Source organism: Carcharhinus amblyrhynchos, chromosome 3 (assembly GCF_965287045.1).
Source record: "Carcharhinus amblyrhynchos chromosome 3, sCarAmb.v2.hapA, whole genome shotgun sequence".
NCBI classification, from domain to species: Eukaryota; Metazoa; Chordata; class Chondrichthyes; order Carcharhiniformes; family Carcharhinidae; genus Carcharhinus; species Carcharhinus amblyrhynchos.
In genome coordinates this window covers 95598128-95621156 of record NC_137326.1, presented here as the reverse complement: position 1 = coordinate 95621156, position 23029 = coordinate 95598128, and the positions used below count along the sequence as shown (strand labels likewise).

General features: G+C 42.7%; 1 protein-coding gene across 1 annotated transcript in view; it reads left to right on the top strand.

Annotated features, from left to right (window-relative positions):
- The window catches only part of pik3cb (phosphatidylinositol-4,5-bisphosphate 3-kinase, catalytic subunit beta), a 199835-nt gene that overhangs the window by 131800 nt on the left and 45006 nt on the right, over nt 1-23029 (top strand). Inside the window, exons 12-15 of the mRNA XM_080185544.1 lie at nt 1583-1771; nt 19246-19367; nt 20112-20255; nt 22334-22433. Coding sequence (XP_080041670.1) covers nt 1583-1771; nt 19246-19367; nt 20112-20255; nt 22334-22433 — 555 coding nt within the window. The remainder of the gene's footprint in view (nt 1-1582; nt 1772-19245; nt 19368-20111; nt 20256-22333; nt 22434-23029) is intronic.

The window sequence follows — 23029 nt, the reverse complement described above, 5'->3', positions numbered from 1 at the left end:
AGCTGGTGGTGGGCCAGGATCCCTCTCTCAGGAAGGGTGTGGGACTCAGGAAGTGAGAATTCTTTTTAATAAGCTTCACATTCCACAACAAAGAAATCGCTGATACGACTGTGATGCAGCTGCATTGTAATGTGGGGTTTGCACAGCACAAGGATAAGAATTTTAAATTGGCAGCACTGGGACACTAGAAGCCAATGTAGGTCAGTGAACACAAGGGTGATGGGTGAGCAGGACTTTGTTATGGATTAGCATACAGATAGGAGACCTTTCATCAGCTTCATTTTATAGAGAGTGAACAATAGGAAGCTGACAAGGTGAGCATTGGAATAGTCATTCTGGAGATATATGCACAGGTTTCTGCACAAGTTGGACTGAGGAGAGGCTGAGATGGAGGAGGATGTAGGCAGACATTATACCATGAAATTCAGTTGAGGGTAAAACAGGATGGAAGAGGGAGTGGACAGTTTGATTCAATCAAGGACAGTGGCCAGAGAAGGGGAATGGAACCACGGTGAGGGTACAAACATTCTGGCAGAGATGGAAGATGATGGTTTTGTTTTTTTTTGATGATTACTTGCGGGATATCAAGGACAGAATGTCAGGCAAGCAGTGTGACAATGCAGACAGTGGAAGAGCTGAAACAAATCATGGGAGATACAGACGGATGACTTCAGCATATGCGTAGTGGAAACCCGTGGAGTCTTGTACCAGCCATTTTTCTTTTTCAGACAGTGTTGCTGAGGGGAGCACATGATGAGGAAGGTGAGGGATAAGTATAGAGCTTAAGGGGGTTCCAGAGGTAATGATGCAGGGGCGGGAAAAGAAGACACTGTTAACAGGTGCTTTAGCTATAGTTTGAACAGGTGAGATTGGAATCAGGAAATGAGGGTTCCACTAAAGGGGGAAATTAAAGAGTTTTGCAGACAGAGTAATACATGGCCATGAAACTGTCATTCATAAAGTAATCCATGCCTTTAGGAGAGGAGTGAATAGAAGAGGCAAAAGGCAAATGTGAGGGATTGAGCAAACCACGTTTGGTGCAGGAAGGAGTATTTTTGTGACATTTGGCTGAGTTAATGGTAACCGTTAGCTTGCCCCTAACCTTGTTGGATAATGAGAGTGTATGCTACAAATGAAGTATGTCCTGTTGTCCAGTATTGATGTCTGTAACTTCTGAGCATAATTCTTCAAATGAGTACAACTAAAAATACATTGTTAAAAGTGGTATAATTTGACAGCTGCTTGTTTTTGGAGTTGTTTTTCCTATATAAACGGGATAGATGATATTGCTGCCAGCTAACAGTGGAACCAATGATCTGTTAATACCATTCTTTTCTGGGCAAGAAGGCACTCTTTCCTGTACAATAATCAAGTCAGGACCACCATAATTAACACTGTAGGTGAAGCTTAATTATATCCTGCTTCACATTTTGAAAACCCACTTCTCCTGTGCCTTATATTTTTCTAGGCTTTTTTTTTCAAAGTATTAAAGTTGGCAAAGGAATTCTCTAGCCCAGTTTGTGCGACAGATAAACTTGCATGTACTGCTAAAGCTGTAACCAGTAATCATTTCTTCCTTCAGGGCCGAGGGTGGAAGAAGCTGCACATTGAGCTTCGAGAAATCATGGAGCGAGATCCACTGTCTCAACTTTGTGAGAATGAGATGGATTTAATTTGGACTCTGCGACTCGATTGTCGGGAAAACTTTCCTCAATCGTTGCCCAAACTGCTGCTCTCGGTCAAGTGGAATAAGCTTGAAGACGTGGCACAGGTATGGCCATTGAACTTGGCTCCTCTCTTACGGTCGGCACGCTAGCACAGTGGTTAGCACTGCTGCCCCACAGCACTAGGGACCTGGGTTCGATTCCTGGTTTGTGTGGAGTTTGCACCTTCTCCCCGTGTCTGTGTGGGTTTCCTCTAGATGCTTGAGTTTCCTCCCACATTCTGAAAGACGTTAGATGCATTGACCCAAACAGGTGCGGGCTGTGGTGACTAGGGGAATTTCACAGTAACTTCATTGCAGTGTTAATGTAAGCCTTACTTGTGACTAATAATTAAATAAACTTGGAATGAATTTTTAATAGTTGCTTGTCAGTCATGAAAAAGAAGCACTTCTGATGATTTCTAAAAACATTGTACATTGTAATGAATTTCTCTTTAAACGTTGCATTGTAACAATTTTTAGTAGACATCTATTCACTTGTTTACCCCCAACAGCGACCTCTACCCACTACCCCATTCACAGTACTGCTGCCGTGTTGGCAGTATGAGTGGCACGTACTACAGAGCGGTCTGCTGTCCCACAAATACTTTGTGGATGGGGTACTTGACTGTTGCTGCAAACAAGCCAACACTATTCATAATGAAAATATTTTCTTTGTTAAAGAAACCCACAGAGTTTTTTTTGGATAAATAGAAACAGCTCTACGTTATATCAAGCCCTTGGCCATGCATATGAAAGAAAGGACTTGCATTCATATTGCATATCAGGCTGTCCCAGATGCTTCACAGTCAACGAAGTATAGTCATTGCTTTAATGTGGGCAAACAGGGCAGCCAACTTGCACAGTGCAAGATGCAACAAACTGTGAAGAGATAAAAGTTCTGCTTTCGCTTGAGGATTAAATGTTGGCTGAACACTGGGACAACTCACCATCTCTTCAGGTAGTTCCATGGTATAGTTATGTCTATTAGAAAGGACAGGTAAAGCCTCAATTTAATACATTGGATGCAATCTTACCAGCCGTTCACGCCATGCTCCTGCCACAATGAGACCGGAGAATTTGGCAGCCAGCCAAATCTCTGTTCATTGCAGTGGGATGGGAAAATCTTGCTGGCGTGAACGCTGGTCAGATTCTGGCCATCATCTAAGAGACAGCACCGTTAATAGTGTAGCATTCACTCAGTATTACACTGAAGTGTCAACCTGAATTATGTGTTTTATATGAATTGTTATCTTCCAACAGGAACAATCACAGCAATTGGTCAAATGTCAAAGTGCTTTTGGACAAGGGCTCCAGAAAATCACTTGCAAATGGTTTTTAACATTAGGCTTCCTATTTTATTGAACAATATCCATGCATTCCTCAGGAATGTTCTTGGAGAAATACATTGATCTACTTTTCTTAGTTTTTTTTTGAAGGATGCTGTCTCTTTTTAATAGACTTCTAACCGTTAATTCCATGTCCTCATTGTTCCATTAAGGCCCATGTCTTTGCAGATCCTTCATATAGACACTGCAAGTACAGTCATCACCAAACTGCAGGAACCATCACATAAAAGAAAATTGCCTTTTATAAATAAAATCCATTTGATCTTGAATGTTTCTTCAAGATAAAACTGCATTGTCCTGAGGTCCTCCTTCCTCCTTGTTAGTTTGGCTAGCAAACCCAAAAGTGACAATAACAGGAAACTACTCTGTAAAATGTTTTACTGTGAGATACTGCAGCTTCAGATGACTAAAGAAATTTTGTACTAAATTTTAAAGGATGCTCTGCTATGACTTTCACTTCTGATACATTCTTGCAATTAGTTTCCCTGTCTTTGACCTTTTAGCTCCAATTTTTAACTATTATATTTATTCAAGTAAAACCTATTTGTTCTTGTCAATATAAACTGCCCTGATGGATTATTATGAATAATAATCGGAGGAATGCTCTCGTGAGAGTGCAGCCAAGGTTTACCAGGCTGATTCTGGGTTTGGAGGGACTGATGTATGAGAAGAGATTGACTAGGTTAGGATTGTTTTCGCTGGAGTTCAGACGAATGAGGGGAGGATCTCATAGAGACTTAAAATTCTAACGGGATTAGACACAGCAATGCAGTGAGGATGTTCCCGATGGTGGGGAAGGCCAAAACCAGGGGTCACAGTCTGAGGATTCGGGCTAGACCATTTAGGATGGCGATGAGGAGATATTTCTTCACCCAAAAAGTGGTGAGTCTGTGGAATTCATTATCACAGGAAGCAGTTGATACCAAAACATGAATGTATTCAAGAGACGGCTGGATATAGCACTTGGGGTGAATGGGATCAAGATTATGGGGAGAAAGCAGGATTAGACTATTGAGCTGGATGATCAGCCATGATTGTGATGAGTGACGAAGCAGGCTCAAAGGGCTAAATGGCCTCCTCCTGCCCCTATCTTCTATGTTTCTATGTTAATGTTACATTTCTGAAGTGCTGATGGGAATGAAGAGATCCTGGTCTCTGGCCAATAGTTCTGAGGCAGTATTTCTGCCCCCTCTGTTCTTGATCTTGGGGAAGATCATTAAAATGCCTGACAGGTCTTCTCCAAAGGAGACAATATGGGGTTCTAGCCAGCTCTTCAGCATGGGTGAGATTCCTGTCTTCTGAATTAAAATATGCCCTTTGTAGCAATTTTCCCATGTTCTTTATGATGCTAGCATATACTGAATTGTTTAGCTTTCCTCTTGTTTGTCTATTGGGTTTCAGGTCAAAGAATCCTGAGTGAGTCACTTGTTCTTACTTGGCTACATAGGCAACAGGGTTTTGATCAAGGTTTTGACTAATTTTCACCACCAGTACTAAATTATCAAATGTCTGAGGAGATCTGTGTGCAAGTTGGTCAGCATCTAGCTTTGCAGTTTCTCTTTTCCCCTTTCTGCTAATTTTTTCCCCTTCTCCTTGTTGAGGTACAGTTGCACCTCTCCCAAATAGCTCTGACTCTTATTTATTCAGATACCTGCACGCTGCAGAGCCCAGTCTTATCCTCAGTCAGCATTCACAGTGGCACACATTTGGTGAGGATCGTTCAGTAGGAATCAGAAGTCGGAACCTTGGTTGACTTTTCTTTCACCTCTTCCTGATCCTAAAGCATTAAGGCCAGTTTAGGGCAATTACTTCCACCCTCTTGAAACCAGCTACCTCACCCCAAACTGCCGATTCCTAAACTGTAAAGGCCAACTACCAGTCACTCGCAACACTGATCTATATTTAAAATTCTGATTTTAGTTAAGATTGCTCAACTGTGCACAGATTGGGTAAGCCTTTGACTTCTGCTTGTCGTCATATGTTGTCAGTGTTATTTTGCAATCGGAAATTATAGTTTCGGATAAAGTGGTGCTCAAACTACAGCTCGCCCAGTTTAAAAAAACATAGTAATAAGGAGCAGGCCATTCAGTCTCTCATTCCTGTTCCATCATTAAACTAGATCATGGCTGCTTACTTCCACTCAATTTGCATGTGCATAGTTCATATCCTTTGACACACTTATTTAATAAAAATGTCACTCTCAGTCCTTTTCAATTTCAATTGTCCTAACCTCCATAGCTATTTGGCAGAGAGAACCCACATTTGCACTTCCCCTTGTGTGGAGAAGAGTTTCTTACTGTCACTCCAGAACAGCCAAGCTCTTATTTTTAAGACTGTGCCTCTACGTGATCCCCCTACAAGAGGAAATAGTTTCTCTGAACCAACTCTATTGGACTGTTTTTTTTTAAATTTTAAATCCACAATTGGATCACCTCGTAACCTTCCATGTTGAGAAAAAACAAACCCAATTTATAAAATACAACAGTAAAATACGGCAGAGGCTGGAACTCTGAAATAAAAACCGAAAACACTCAGGTCAGGCAGCATCCCTGGAGAGAGAAACAGAATTAACCTATTAGGTCATGTTGAGCCTTCCCATTAGTGGCATCAAAACCCATAGCATTGGCTGAAATCTTCCGTTTTCATTCACGGCTGGAATTTACTGGTTCTGGCGACAGTGAATGGAGTTTTGGCAGGAATGCTAAATTTTCTGTTCTCGTTCGCAACGGGTCTTGTCAAGGATGAGATCAGAGAATCCTGCCATTAACTATCCCACCCTCTAATTCTGATTGTGTCCACAAATGCTGAGCATTTCGAGCAGGTTCTTTTTTTTTTATTGCAGTTTGTGTAAGCTACGCATTGAAGCAATGTAAAGTGAACTATTTAAATGTAAAAAGCTGGAAACCAGCAGCAGGTGGGTTGAAATCTTCACAGACTGACAACTGTTATGGACATCTGTCCTTAAGTTTGGAATGCCTGATTATGATCAGAAAGTTGGAGGATTTACTGTTGCCCTTGGGAGAAAAGATTCTGCCAGTGTTCATAGTTCTGCTGTTATTAGTGAAGCAGGAACATGTGTGGAGAGAGTGAGGACAGATTCAGACTCAGCTTGTGGTACCGTTCTTGGGCAAACAGCCCCTTTGTACGTTTGATGGGTGCACTCGCACAATATAATGTCTGGGGTTACGGAATTAGGGGCTGGGTGGAATTGTGATCAGTACAGACTAGATGGGCTGAATGGCCTCATTCTGTACTGTACGGATTCTGTGAAACAGAGGGAGCAGGAGTAGGTAAGAGGCTTTTTGAATGTTCTTTTGTGTCCTACAAATGCTGAGCCATAGCATTTCTAGGGAGGTTTTGCAATTGCTTGCAACAGCCCCTTTTAAGGGCAGATTTTTTGCCATTTGGTGTTGAGCTCCACTGGGTAGTTCATGCATTTATCTTATGGAAAGGGATATTGCTCATTGCCTTCATGGTTTGCTTTGAAATCATGTGAGCCTCTCATCAATGAAATGGGCAATATGTATGTATTCACAGCAATTGTTCAATCTATTATCTCCTTTATAACCTGTAAATGGGAACAAAAATTGTCCCTTGTGTGTGGCTAAGGACAGACAGAATTTGTTTGAAATTGTGAATTTCAAAGACTTTGAGATTTTCCAGCCCGCCGCCACCGCCACCCCCCCCCCCCCCCAAAAAAAAATCCACGGCCTGGTTTCTGGCAGCAGAGGCAGCTCACTGTTGGCCCCTGGTGGGATATTCCAGTCCTGCTGAGGTCTGTGCCATTTTGTAAGGATGCACTCCCACTGAGGATCCTGGTTGGGGTGGGGGAGAAGGAGGGGTGGATGCTCTTGGCAGAGCTGGAAGATCCCACAAACAGGAAGGGCTGGAAAATCCCACCCTTTATATATTTAAAACAGGTTTGTGACAATGTGTCTTGCAGCAATTTCAATATAGCAGATAAACTAGAGTAGGCCAGAAACGGTTTTGTGATTGGAAATCCTCCGCTTTGCTTAAAAACATCAGCATTAAAGAATATGATGATTAAAGCCCGTTCAATGTAGCGGAGTGAGTGGGAAGCAGAGTGAGCTATTAGGGCTTAATATCAAAAAGGGCTTGAAGGAAAAAAGGCCAGGTGAGTTCGTTTGAAAAACAAGGAAAAAAAAACAACAAAAAAAATTTTTTTCAAAACTACTACAGTGAATAATGGAGGGGCATGTGATGTGTGGTTTCTGTATGATGTGGGAACTGGTGGACCCCAGGGTCCATCCCAGTGACCATGTCTGCAGTAAGTGCACGTTGCTGGAGGAGCTCCAGCTCAGGGTAAATGAGCTGGCCTCTGAGCTACAGACACTGAGGCTCATCAGGGGGAGAGAGGGTGCCATTGTCAATGGGGTGCAAGTGACATCCACCCCCCCTAGACAGGCTAACTCTAAGGGTCAGGGACAAGAGGGGGCTGCTGGGAGGAGGAAGGGGGGTGAGGAGCGGAGGCCTCAGCCTCTTAATCTGCATAACAGGTTTGAGGTTCTTGCTTCCAGGCTGGACGAGAACGAGGCAGTTGAGGTTGGTGAGCAAACTGTACACGGTACAGTGATGCAGCAGGACATAGGCAAAGAGAGGGGGAAAAGGAACGTAGTAGTGATTGGGGATAGTGGGGTGAAGGGTATTGACACTGTCCTTTGTCACAATGACAAAGTGCACAGAAGGGTGTGTTGTCTGCCTGGTGCTCGGGTACGGGATGTCGCAGCTGGGCTGCAGAGGAACCTGGAGGGTGAGAATCCGGTCGTTGTGGTACATGTGGGTGCTGGCGACATAAGCAAAACGCAGACTGAGGATCTGGGGAGGGAGTATGAAAGGCTGGGAATGGAATTAAAAAGTAGAACCGACAAGGTGGTCATCTCTGGGCTACTACCTGAACCGAGTGCAGACGGGCGTAGGGTTGCCAGGATTAAGGAAGTGAATGGGTGGCTCAGGGATTGGTGTGGGAGGAATGGGTTTGAATTTATGGGGCATTGGCACCAGTATTGGGGTAGGTGGGACCTGTTCGGGCGGGATGGGGTTGGTCTGAACCGTGCTGGGACCAGAGTGCTGGTGAATCGAGTAAAGAGGACTGTAGACAGGGCTTTAAACTAATTGGGGGGGGGGGGGGGGGGGGCGGGGGAGAGAGAGAGAGAGAGAGAGGGTGCGAGGGTAGGTGATGTTACGAGGTCTAAAGTTAAGGAGAGGGTACAGGTAAGGGAAGAGGCCGAGGATGTCCCAATAATAAAGGGAGTAGGGGGCGTGAGTATGGTTGGTGGCATTACGGCAAATAGGGTCCAGGTGAAGGCTGGGATGAAAGCGCTTTATCTGAATGCACGAAGCATTCGGAATAAAGTGGATGAGCTGGTGGCGCAGATTGACACAAATGGATACGACCTGGTGGCCATTACAGAGACGTGGCTGCAGGGTGACAGGGACTGGGAGCTGAATGTCCAGGGGTATCAAGTGTTTAGGAAGGATAGGCGGGAGGAAAAAGAGGGGGGCGTAGCTCTGCTGATTAAGGATAGCATCACGGTGGTAGCAAGGGATGACATTGGAGCCAAGGAGCAGAACGTGGAATCGTTGTGGGTGGAGATTAGGAACAGCAAAGGGAGGAAGACGCTGGTGGGTGTCGTCTATAGGCCCCCGAATAATGATCTGGAGGTGGGGCGGGCTGTTAACGCGCAAATAAGTGCGGCGTGTAGGAATGGGACGGCCGTAGTTATGGGGGATTTCAATCTGCATATTGATTGGTCGACCCATGTTGGATGCAGGGGGCTCGAGGAAGAGTCCTTTGAATGCTGCCGGGATAGTTTCCTCGAACAGTGTGTGTTGGAGCCGACGAGGGAGCGAGCTATCTTGGATCTGGTGCTATGTAATGAGGCGGGTAGAATTAGGGACCTTGTGGTGAAGGATCCTCTTGGGGAGAGTGATCATTGTATGGTGGAGTTTCTGGTGCAGATGGAGGAGGAGAAAGTGGGTTCCCGGACACGCGTCCTCTGTTTGAATAGAGGGGAGTACGGTAGGATGAGAGAAGAATTGGCGAATGTGGACTGGGGGAGCGCGTTGGAGGGAGGGTCTGCTGAGGAGCAGTGGAGGATCTTTAAGGAGATCTTTCTTGGTGCTCAGCGGAAATTTATTCCGATGGTCAAAAAGGACCGTAGGAGGAGAGGTAATAAGCCGTGGATAACGAAGGAGGTGAAGGGAAGTGTTAAATTAAAAGCGGAGGAATTTAGAGTAGCTAAGAGTAGTGGGTGAGATGAGGATTGGGAGAGGTTTAAATGTCAACAAAGATTGACAGAGAAGTTGATAAAGAAGGGTAGGAGAAACTATGAAGCTGGGCTAGCGCTTAATATAAAAAAGGATAGCAAGAGTTTTTATAAATATATAAAAAGGAAGAGGCTGGCTAGGGTGAATGTTGGTCCTTTAGAGGATGAGAAAGGGGACCTAGTGGTAGGGGATGAGGATATGGCTAAGGTATTGAATAACTTTTTTGTTTCTGTCTTCATGGAGGAGGACGTGAATAATTTGCCGGGTGTTAGCGATGGAAAGGTGGTAGGACTGGAGGGTCTTAATGACATTACTGTTACTAGAGAGGCGGTGCTCGACAGACTGGAGGGGCTGATTGTGGACAAGTCCCCAGGACCGGATGGAATGCATCCGAGGGTTCTGAAAGAAATGGCGGAGATGATAGTGGATGCCTTGGTGGTTATTTTCCAGACGTCGCTGGATTCCGGGGAAGTGCCGGATGATTGGAAAACGGCTAATGTTACGCCGTTGTTTAAGAAGGGTGCCAGGCAAAAGGCGGGGAATTATAGGCCGGTTAGTTTAATGTCTGTGGTGGGTAAAATGTTAGAATCTGTCATTAAGGAGGAAATAGCGAGGCATCTTGAAGGGAATTGCTTGATAGAGCAGACGCAGCACGGTTTCATTAAAGGGAAGTCGTGTCTGACAAATTTACTGGAGTTCTATGAGGATGTGTCTAGGGCGGTGGATAGAGGAGAGCCGGTGGATGTGGTCTTTCTAGATTTTCAGAAGGCGTTTGACAAAGTACCTCACAAGAGGTTATTGCAGAAGGTCGAGGGACATGGAGTTGGGGGTAGGGTGTTAGCGTGGATAGAGGATTGGTTGTCAAATAGGAGGCAGAGAGTGGGGGTCAACGGGTGCTATTCGGATTGGCGGATGGTGACTAGTGGAGTGCCCCAGGGGTCGGTGCTGGGGTCTCAGCTTTTTACCATTTATATAGATGATCTGGAGGAGGGAACCGAGTGTAGGGTGTCGAAATTTGCTGATGACACCAAGATAGGGGGAACGGGATTAAGGGTTATGGGGAGAAAGCGGGAAAGTGGAACTGAGCAGCGACAGATCAGCCATGATCTTATTGAATGGCGGGGCAGGCTCGAAGGGCTAGATGGCCTACTCCTGCTCCTATTTCTTATGTTCTTATGTTCTTATGACACTGCATGCCCAGATTCTGCAAGGATCTTCAGCACTGTCTGGCTCTGTTTAATTCAGTTAGTATGGGCTCTAAAGAACAGTGCAAACTTCTGGAGGCCTCACTGGAACATTACTTTGGCAGAGCTCAGGGCTAGCAAGCATGAAATATTGAAATTTAATCACTCTCTTCCCCTGTCTTGAGCCAGGAAGATCAACAAGCGCCCATTGACAGCAATAGAAATTCCCAAAACCTCAGTACTTTATTTATATTACTGAACCACATTAAAGAAAACTTTGAGCAGGATTTTCCCAGCCGGCCACCTGTTTATCCAGTGGGGACAATTCCACCATAAAAGGGAAGAGATGAAGTAACTAGATTGGCCAAACATAAGGCAACTCTGCTGCTCGTGGCCAAAAAGACTGTTCTTCAAATGCCAGTTTAAACCATGCCAACAGGGTACTTGACAGCAGACAGTGCAACTGCCAGGACTAATTCTGTTATCTCTGAACATCCAGAACGTGCATCTTCCCACATGAATCTTGGCATGGCATTAGAGTGGAGATTCTGGAAAAACCTTCCACCCACCCAGCAATTCCCCACATCCATTTTTGTAACCAAGGATACACTAAAAATAAACTTGGATCAAAAGTGTGTACATCTCAATGACATATTGAATCCTTGTTATGGTTGAGGGAGAGGGAAATTGGTCACTTAATGTTTGGCAAATGTCTACGAAACGAATGAGTAGGAACTCCTAGCTGTGCAGTTTGCAACCATTAAACTGGCATTAGCTTTTTGAATTTGGAGTCATAATCTGTCACACCATGTTTGGTCTGTAGGCGTGCAGAACAATATATTGACTTAAGGGCCGCAGTTCTCTGGGCCTGTTCATTGCAGGCACAAATTCCTTTATGGCCGCCAACTCTCGTGAAAGCGTCATAATGGGATTTGTGGAGGTGAGATCTCGGTTTGAGATCGTTTGTGTCAGTGATGTAATCATTTGGGCGTGGACCTGATTTCCATGAATTTAAATGGATTGGAAAATCATCATACAGCTTAACACCGTTGCTTCCAGGGTCACTGGCCTGATGTCATGCTAGCAAGAATCACTACTGGTTCTTGAAAATGAAACCCAGTGATGACTGTTAGGGGCTTATAGGTGAGTGTAACTCTTTGGTGCTGAGAGACGTGGCAAGACTGTGCCCTGGATGGGTGAAGGTTGGGTTACTCTGCCTCATCTTTCAATTGCGATGGGGTAAAGGTCCTTATCTTTCAGTTGGGAGGGACTAGGGTGGTCACCCTTTTGTGTGTGAGGTTTGAGGGTGTTTATGCTGTTTGTGGGGGGAGGGGGGATCGAGGTCCTGATGTCCGTTTGGGTGAAGGGAGGACGGGGGGGGGTCTTTAACTTTGCTTTAAGATCTCTGAATCCTGGTTTTGCCTGCATGTTTAAGCCCCAACCCCCTGCTGGCTGTGTGATCCTTGCCAACACTTTGAAACTGCACAGTGTGTTGCTTGATCTAGCAAGGAAAAGCAGCTTGTGAAACCAATTAGTTTCATATTGTTTTTTCGCCTGATCCAGCGCACTCTGCGATTTTGGGGAAAATTCCACCGAAGGGGTTTCACACTTGTACTATAGAAATCTCCAGGTCGGGGTCCTACACTTGTTATAGACATGAGTGGGTGGAGCTTGCACTGCACATGCTCTGTCAAGTTTCACCAACCATTCCATTGCCTACTCACAGGCCTTAAACATGCCAGCTGGCTGGAGATCATTCACAAAATATTCAAAGGTTTCAACATTTAACTTTGAGCTAAAGATTAGCAAGATTGCCCAGCTTTTAAAAATAATCAGCACAGTGCCTGTGTGTTCAGGTATACCCTCTACCCCAGACCTGATTTGACAGTTAACCAGTTCCAGACTTGGCAGGTCTGTCACACAATCAGAACTGTGTGTGTGGGGGTGGGTGTGTGGTGGGGAGGTGGCAGGTGGTACTGAGAACACCTGCCCACCAGCTGGCTGCCAGCTCTTTTGCTCAGCAACGCCATCAAAGAGGTGGTGGCTGCTGCAAGAAATGCACTAACAGAAGACTCAAAATTCACACAGAAATCCAGACGTGAAGTAAGTGATTTGAGAGAAGGATTTGTGGGATAGGTGTCATGGGAGAAGGTGTTCAGGGATATTGGTAGCAAGAGCAGGTAGGGGGCTCTCATCATGACCAAATCCTGTCTCCCTCGATCAGGCACTGAGTGTCTGTTACTAAGGGGCACGGGAAAACCACAAAACCTCCATTGGTTTGCATGTCATGTTCCCTGCCCGCTACTGTGTTTATACCAATACCAAGGAAATGGCCCTTAATTGGGCATTAGTTAGTCATGTAAAGGCCTCAAATGGTGGCAGGGCAAGAAAGTTGTCGATGAGCCTTCCTGCAGTGGATTGGAGGGTGGAGGCAGGATGGGGCAGCACCCCCACCTGCCCCACCGTTCTGCCTGATTAAATGTCCTTCCTGCCTCTAAACTCACCTTGGGGGGTAGGGGTGTGAGCTATGCATAAAATGCACCCTTTGACTTTTGTTAACCGTTTTACTGAGAAATGGACTGCGCAAAAGGTCTTAATTCAATGAGCTGTATTTTATCCAAAGTTAGCTTGAGTTTGCAGTAAATATCCTTGCTGTTTTAGCAACATGAAGAGATGATTTTTCAATCCTCCGCTTTGGGAATAATCAAGAGAGGCTCTGTTTAGTACCTTGGGAGGGCAAGGGAACAAGGAAAGACTGAAATAGTGGATAATAATCTCCAGTTTCACCTACCAGCAGCAGACTTTCATTAAACTCCCAGATAAGGAGCTAGCCTTTGCAGATTAGGTAACGTACATGCAATCTCTCGGGTGGAGGAGAACAATCACTCAGTAGGTGGGGACTCCAGCCGGGGTGGGTTGTGCAGCTAGCTGCAGGGATGCTCTGTAATCCAACACGGAAACATATCGCAAAGCATAACTGCGACTAATTAGCTAAGAAAATAAGAACGTTTCTACCACCTCATCATGTTTATATATTAAATGCAATCCATTAGTTAGCTCTTCTCTGGAGAAACTGCTTCAGTTCATCATCAGTACTGTGAGCTTACATGAAGCATCAGTGTGAGGATGCAACAGAACGTGAACTGCTGCAGTTCATTTCATAATTTCTAAGTTTATTTATTAGTGTCACAAGTAGTCTTACATTAACACTGCAATGAAGTTACTGTGAAAATTTCCTAGTTGCCATACTCCGATGCCTGTTTGGGTACACTGAGAGAAAATCTAGCATGGTCGTTGTACCTAACCAGCACATCTTTGGGACTGTGGGAGGAAACAGGAGCACCCGGAGAAAACCTATGCAGACGTGGGGAGAACGTGAAAACTCCACACAGGCAGTGACCCAAGCAGGGAATTGAATCCAAGACCCTGGCACTGAGGCAGCCATGCTAACCACTGTGCTATCGTGTATAACTATGTGAATCCCAGTTTTTACATTAATCATCTTTGCGTATTCATCTCTTGTGTATTGTAATGTTAAAATGAACATCCCAAGCCATGTGTCCCAAAGACAGTAGTAAGCAAGTAGCTCTCTTTGAACATTTAATTTTAATCTCTTACTCTCTACATCAAATGTTGCTGATTTCTCGATTTTGAAAAATCCTGACTTCGGAGAACGTGTAGCAGCAGTTCTAAAGTGACAAATTTGATCCAGATGCCGTAATATACACTGGCCTGCTGTCAAAACACCCCTCCTGTTGACCTTTTGACCTGTGATTGTCATTGCCAGGTACCCACCCTGGTTGCTGTGTTCATTGGCTTGTGCTTCCCATCTGAAAAGAATGACCAGAGAAATATAAACAAACTACCCAGTATTTTTGGAATTTCTCTGGCTGTTTTTACAGGCCTGGTTTCTCCTGAACTCATATGAATGATCCAGGGGTAAATTTTCAGACTGAGGAATTTCATTTTTGTCCTAATTCTACACTGAACTAGAAAATAAACTGAAGGCATTGTTTCAGTTGTAATTATTTTTAATAGGAATGTCAGAAATGGGAGTGACTGTGTCTGATATCTGAATTTCTTTTTGAGTGAAACTTCTTGAGAACATACACATTGAGTAGCAATCAGCTTTGACGCTGCACGGTTGGATCAGTTCAAAGTTTGATTTCAGATGTGAGCATTGCCTGGCCTTTGCCTCTGCCTTTCGATGGCTGTGGCATCACTTTGCGAGGCTGCTGAATGACTGACAGTCTTCTGTTATTGGAATGTAATTTTGCTTCCCCCATTCCCTATCCTTTGCAATATAGCATCCCAAACGTGTTCCTCGCACCCCCCACCCACTCCCCCAGATTTTGCATTAAGAATTTTGAAAATTCTTCCATGGCATGTAGGTGTTGCTGGCAAAGCCAGCATTTGCTGGACAGCACAGTGGCATAGTGGTTAGCACTTCTGCCTCACAGCGCCAGGAACCTGCGTTCAATTCCTGGCTTGGGTCAGTGCCTATACAGAGTCTGCATGTTCTCCCTGTTTCTGCATGGGTTTCTTTCCACGTCCGAAAAGCATGTTGGTTAAGTGCATTGACCATGCCAAATTGTCCCTCAGTGTACTCAAACAGGAGCCGGAGTGTGTCAGCTAGGGGATTTTTCACTAACTTCATTGCAGTGTTAATGTAAGCCAACTCAGGACTAATAAATAAACTTGACTTTATCCCTAACTGTGCTTGAATGAGTGGCTTGCTAGGTCATTTCAGAGGCCAATTAAGAGCCAACCACATTACAGCAAATCTGGTGTCACTTGGAGGCAAAATCAAGAAAGGACAGCAACTTTTCTTTCCTAAAGAACATCAGTGAATCAGAAGTGTTTTAACTGATGATGACTTCCCATTTTGTGTAATAATATTGCTGTGAAGCAAGCCACCACCTCCCCCCCCCCCACCCCGCCCTGCCTGTCCTCCCACCCCAGCAAGGAGCCTTATTGCTAAGATGTAATTGCTTTTAAAAGTAAACTAAGTTCATAATTACGATGAAGTCCCTCTCTGTCTTGGAAAACAAATTTACAGTTGCATAAAGTGAAGTTTTATCATGCTAAAAATTGCATTGCTTTTTTTTTTGAAAGTTTGTTTAATACTGAAGTCTCTAATATATATATAACCAACTCTTTATTTTGCTAAGTGAACAGTGATCAATACATTTTACTTCTGGATTTGCTGTTTGAGGTAAATTGAATTTTTATCACTGTTCCTCTAAATCTGCCTGTGATAGTGATAGTTTTTAATTTCTAACTTATTCACACATTCAAAACCAAGCATTCTAGGCAGAAAGGCTGAGAAAGCAGCTTGCAAATTGCAAGTAACTTTTTAAAAAATTGAGTAAAGTTTATTTATTTGTCACAACTAAGGCTTACATTAATACTGCAATAAAGTTACTGTGAAATTCCCTCAGTTGCCACACTCTGTCGCCTGTTGGGGTCAATGCACCTAACCAGCACGTCTCTCAAACTGTGGGAGGAAACTGGACTGCCCAGAGGAATTCCACACAGGTACAAGGAGAAAGTGCAAACTCCACACAGGCAGTGACCCAAACCGGGAATCGACTCCAGGTCCCTGGCACTGTGAGGCAGCAGTGCTAACCACTGTGCCACCATGCCGTCTAGGGTATCTTGTGATTAGGAACCCAGTAAGTCAGTGTCTAATGAAGGCTTGTTCAAATGACTTTGGGCAGAATTCCTGGTCTTTATCACAGGAATAAAGATCGAACATGCTGCCATGTATTCTGATGTTCTGGGATTTATTTCAGTCTGTAGAGAAAACACAGGATTCTTTCTGGAGATCTGACTTCGAGAGAGATGGAGATCAGGGACAGGCTGCTAGTGTGTTGTCCGGTTTTCTCTTCTGAGGTTACACCACAACTGAATGCAGAATCCAGATGCTGTATAATTAAAGCAATTCAAACAGCACAAGTCTTGCTCATGTGAAATGGTGGTTTTGGGTCATTCAATCAGTCATATCCTTTCAGAACCCTTGTTCAAACCCAGTGAATTTTGAGCAGGCAACTGTGAAACCACTAGCACAGTGTTGGAGATAGGAAGTTACAAATAGCTCTGCCTTTGTCCAGAAGTGGTTAGTGCAGATGTCTCATCTACGAGTCCTTTCTTTAGCTTGGCTGGAATGTTTATACAATACAGGTAGTGTCATATTCTTGGAGTTTGAGTTGGCTGTTGCCCATTTTGATAGTTCAGAAACTTCCAGATTTACCATCATGTAGTCAGCACTTTATCAGTCCAGCTGTATTATCCTTTTTAAACACAGAAGCCAGAACGTCCTGTCTGTTCCCGCTGTTGGAATCTTCCGTCGATAATGAACCCCCACCACAGATTTTCTGGTTGGAGGGCGCATAGAACGGGAAACCTTGTTGTCAGCAGTGGGACCTAGAAGATCCACCACTGCAAAACACACTGTGAGGGTGCAGAAAATCCTGCCCAAAGTTTAAACATGAGAATATGGAAGAGAAACAAATTTTAAAATTTTTTTGTCTTCATGTCTTCTTGATATGACTCATGTATCGAAGAAACACATAAAAATTCAAAAATGCAAAACCTCCCAACGATTCTTTAAAACTTAAACTCTGTGTTTGTCATGCATGATATAAAGTAAATTTAATAGTGGTGTATTCCACCATTCCAAAGTGGAACTTGTCTCATGTAACCTTTTCTAGACTCTGTCAATAGAAAAAATATAAATATCTGCTATGAAATTGTACATTATAAATAACTGAGGAGTGATTACAGATGCATATTCTGATCTCTGGATTCAGCTGCATTCATAAATCATTTTTTAAATTTATCTTGAAGCTTTAATCTTCCTTGGTTAATTTGGATCTTATCGTCTATCTCTTACCCTCCCCACCCCCGGTCTGTCCCTATCCATATATCTTTATGGTCAGATGGCTACTGTACTCAAAATCTTGAAAACATAATAATAATTAAGTATATTTGGATTGCAAGACCTACTTCCTGAGTGCAAGATATTGAGTACTGCAATAATATAAGTGGCTTAAGAAAGAAATCCCTGCAAGTCTAGGTTAAGGAGGAAAGGTCCATACTGTTAGATCAACAACAGGAGCAGGCTGTCTTGCAACTCTTAACATGATCCCCCAGTCGCTTTTGTTTTGCGTTGTAGTACAGGTATATTGATTTTCTGCTTGTATAATTACAGTATTTTCATGTGGAGAAATATTTCTCAAAGATGGACATTTCAGTGGGATAGCTAAGAGCCAGGCTAACTGACCTATTTGGACAAGATAATTGTGTGGCAGTTGATGACTATTTGTTTTAACCTTGGAATGATATCTGTTTGTTCAATTCATTCACTTAACTCATTTATGTCAGTCTGTGTGAGAGAAAGTCTCAGCTGCAACTTGTAAAAACGAAGCTTGTCGTCTAATTAAAATGGTACAATAACAGATCAGTTTGCCTTCTTCTGTCATCAATAGAGAGCAAGAGATTAAATCGCACAGTCTCGACTTGCAGACTCCTATTCAATTTGGAATGTATTTGGCAAAAATTAGTGTGCATATTGCATACAGCGTGTAAGGATCTGCACACTGGTCTGTGAAGTGGTTACTTTCTATACAGGGCTGATTAGATCAGCTATCTCTATAATACACACACGCACACTTAATTTCACTAACAGCAAAACACATTTTGTTTCAGTGTTATACACTGGTTATAACAGAAAAGCAAAATTAGATTTTAATCTTTCCAATGATATAATAGACCACCCCTGCACAAAGCTGCATTTGGAAGCCATCCAAATGGAATTTGTAAATGGGGAAGAGGCTGCTTTTCAATAGATTCTCTGATTGTGCAGAAGCCACAAGATGCGCTGTCAATGCTTGGAGTACATCTGAACCTTGGGAGAATTTTGCGTTCGGCCTGTTAAAGAAAGAAAGAACTGGCACTTGTTTAACACCTTTATAAACGCAACACATCCTGAAGTGAAATGCAGCCAATTACTTCTGAAGGGTAGTCACTGGGGAAATGTGGCATATACCTCGCACAAGCAACAAGCTGGAAATGTGGAATTGAAATGGGAGGGAAAGAAAAAGAGATATTTGTTTTCAAAAGTCCGCTCCTGAGACGGGCATCAGGCTTTTTATTTACATATGGAAAGAGCCTATAACCACCATTTGAAGCTGCCTCTGCAATATTGGTTTGTCCTGAGGTAGCTAGCGCCACCTGTATTCCAGGGAAAGCAGATCTACTTGTTCTTAACAGCTCTGCCAACCCAAGCTGAACCTGCTCCACCCAACTACACATTCAAATCATGTAGGCTGCTGCCAGTCAGCACAGCTCCAATCAAGAATTTGAACCTCCTACTCAACTGGAAAGTGACCATTTAAATTAGCCACATGTGTCATCCAATATTTTTAAATTGGAAGAAGGGATAGCTAAAACTGGGGGCAAAAGAAAACATGCTATTACCACCTAAAAGTGAAAGCGGACAATATTCAGGGAGAATTTTTTTTAACATCTCAGCTGAAATGTTAACTCCTTTTTACTTGTCTGACCAAATTTACATCACTATTTTTATCGTTTTGTTTACTTTTTAGTTTCTTGGCCAACTCTTCAGTTTCCTAGCCAGTCTGTCAGAATTTTTTACGTATTGTATGAAGTGTTTTTGTATTGATGGTTTTCTGACTTGACCTCTGATCTTTTGGCACAGCTCCAAGCTTTACTCCAAATATGGACCAAACTCGCGCCTACAGAGGCATTAGAATTGCTGGACTTCAACTACCCAGACCAATATGTGCGGGAGTATGCTGTGAGATGTTTGAAAGAAATGAGGTGTGTCTGATACAAAGCTCTAAAGATATGGTTATGTGGATGTTGGTGTAGAAAAATAATGAAAAAAAGTAGTGTATTGTTGCCTGAGAGTTATTTTGACAGGACACCAACAGGAAGACCTCTGTTCGTACAATATTTTTCAGTTTAAAAATTTGCTTTAAATTTATTGAAACCCGATCTCACCCTCAAATTCTATTGATTTGGCACCCAAAGGAGTTTCACTGCAACGTGAAATAGAGGCAGCCACAGTCCAAAGATGTGCAAGTTATGTTAATTGGCCATGCTTAATTGTCCCTCAATGTTCCAAGATGTATTGGTTAGGAGAATTAGCAGGGTAAATATGTGGGGTTATGGGGATACAGTCTGGATTAGATGGTCTGTCGGAGAGTCAGTGCAAACTTGATGGGCTGAATGGCTTCCTCCTGCACTGCATGGATTATATAATTCTAATTTGAGTTTAGCACTCAGAAAATACAGATCACACTATTTTAATCTGTTTCGATGTAACTTTCTGCTGATTTTTAATTAAGCATTTTAAACACTGGACTTGTATTAAACACATATGACACAATTTTTTTCAAGTGGCATCTCACTTTTAAATCCTAACTGGCTTTGAAAAAGATCATATTGAGACAGTTGTAGTGTTTTAAAGAAATAAAACTAGAAAGCATCTGGATCAGATGAAAAAGACAAGCACTTGGACAAACATTTTAATTTACATTGCCAATGTATTTTCTCTGCTAGTGACGAAGAACTTTCTCAGTATCTCCTACAGCTGGTGCAAGTGCTGAAATATGAGCCATACTTTGACTGTGCCCTTTCCAGATTTCTTTTGGAGCGAGCGCAAGCCAACAGAAGGATAGGTCACTTCTTGTTTTGGCATCTCAGGCAAGTTGGATCAAATGAACTGCATGTATAATTGAAATTTGACAAATGCAGATGAAATTTGCTAAGACTTGGCTTATGATCAATGTGCTGGTTTTATCTCTGTACCATGAACACGGCATGTGGTTTGTTGAGACAGACAAGTTATCACTCAGAAACCAGCATTTTACTTTGTGCTTCTTTGGCTTATCAAGCACAGTTGCAGTACCAGAGCCACAAATTACGCAACAATAGAAATTTGCAAAAAAAATTGTGTATGAAATCATTGTCCAAACTTTGAAAATTCAGCTCTTTTTTAACATTGCATAATGGTTCAATTGCCTTTTGAATACATGGTAATTGCATGCTGTGTTGTATGCCAGAAATAACCCCTGACAATCCAACCCTTGGCTAGCCCAGGCAACTTGGTCCTATTTGCATTTATTTCCTATTTGCTAAATTTTCCTGTTTCGGTTTTGTGATTTCAAAAGAAGCACTATTAATTTTGTTGCCATATTGGTCATTAAATGATAAATCTAAATACGCAGAAGTCTTTGCATTAGCAGTTTCAGATCTGTATAAATTAGTGCGAATGTGGCTTCAAATTTTGTATATGTTCCCACAAAGTTCCATGATGTATATTGAGGCACTGGCATGAAGGCAAAATGCTGAGCCTCAGCTATATGGTGTACTGTATGGTTGGAGACATGAGCAAACACAAATTGTCCTTTTTTATCTCCAACATCATCAGTGCTCTTTAAGTAGTTACCCTGTTTGTCTTTATTTTAAACTGGAGGAACTCAATTAATTCTTCATAAAGTGAGACCATTGTTGAAGTTTATTCTATTCCCCCCGACCCCATCGACAAAACAGGATAAGAGTTGAAAAGGCACCAATTTTCCCAACTTTCACGTAAATTGTAATTCTATATCAATGTGGTGTTAGTTGTATTCAGGTAGTGATTATTAGTGGGGGTTTAGTCAGTGCTATAAGCTGAAAGAGGGATATTGTGCAGTTAGAGGTGTATAGAATGCAATGTTTATGTCTCTGTAAATGCAAGTTTGTAAATGGGTAAAGACTAAACTCCAATATTCTATCCTTCACCAACTGGCTATCCGAGTTTTGACCTAGATGTTGCTTCAGAATGATTATTACATTGTGGTTGAAGCCAATTTTATTGCATATGCTTCAAAGTGGAAACATTTCTGTGAAGTACTGTGGTGTAAGAGTATTAAATTTGTGTCCAGTATGGATGGACAGAATTGAAGACAAAGGGTAGAGGAAATATAAGAAATGAAACTTAGGACATCTCCTAAATTACTGCTCAATAATTTGTGAACCACATGGGTAACAAGGACATTGTAGATTCATGTTCAAAGCTTTCAAAATCTGTATTGGTTTATTGTTGTGGAGTGTTTCCAATCTGAATAAAATGTATATACACACTATATTGACTGACAAAATGAAATGAAACCTCGATAAAGGAAGATTTTCACTGGGCTCAAGTGAAGCGAAATTGTGAAATTTCTCTTTCTGAATAGGTTTTAAATATCATATAAGGTTGGTGCATTGTGGAAATCTCCCTCATACTGACCTGAAGATGAGATGTGAGCTCGTCTTCATTTAAAGAAACTAAATTGCTTGTAATGAGTTATGTGAAGCCAGTTACCTCAGTTGACTATGCTTCACCACAAGTACTATATCTAACTTAAAAACATACAACAGTTTGGCCTCAGCTACTTCCTGTGGTAGCAAATTCCACTGGTTGACCACTCTCTGGGTGAAGAAATTTCTCATCTCCATCCTAAACAGTTTACCCTGTATCCTCAGACTGTGACCCCCTGGTTCTGAACACCCCTACCATCGGGGAACATTCTGTTCAATAATGGCGATCGCGTGTACTATCTGTCCCTCTACCTCTTGGGGCTTGCTTTTTCTCCCTGCCCTCTTGTGAGATCATGGTGTAGAAATGTGTGGAGAACCAGGATTAGTAACTGTCAGACACTGAGGGCATCACACGAAGTGAGAAGATGGGATGTGTGACTCTAAAATGGACATTGATGAGTCTTGTTTGTAATGATATATCTTCCTCTTGTTTCCAGGTCTGAAATGCATCTACCTGCTACTTCACTGCAATTTGGGTTGATTCTGGAGTCATACTGTCGAGGAAGTATCACCCATATCAAAGACCTTTCCAAGCAGGTATCAGAAATATTAATTCAGTAAATTCAGTAAATGATTGGGAATCAGGTTAACAATACAGACAAGAGAGTGGTTAATTTAAACGGCAGTAATTTATCCTCTCGCTTCTTACCATAAACAAAGTGCTTTTGATTTGTTTTCCCCCCGCCCCAAGCCATGGCATATTTCCCAACTCCTTGTTTTGGGATGATCCAATTTTCTATTAATAACTTCACAGCAAACTCTAGTATGGGGTGACGATAATCTAGTGGTATAATCGCTTGACTATTAATCCAGAAACTCAGCTAATGTTCTAGGGACCCAGGTTCAAATCCCGCCATGGCAGATGGTGGAATTTGAATTCAATAAAAAATCTGGAATTAATGATGACTAATGACTGATGACTATGAAACAATTGTCAATTGTCGGTAAAACTTACCTGGTTCACTAATGTCCTTTAGGGAAGGAAATATGGCCTACATGTGATGCCAGAGCCACAGCAATGTGGTTGACTCTCAGCTGCTCTCAGGCAACTAGGGATGGGCAATAAATGCTGGCCAGCCAGCGATGTCCATGTCCCACAAATGAATAAAAAACAACAGGGTGAATGTGAAAGG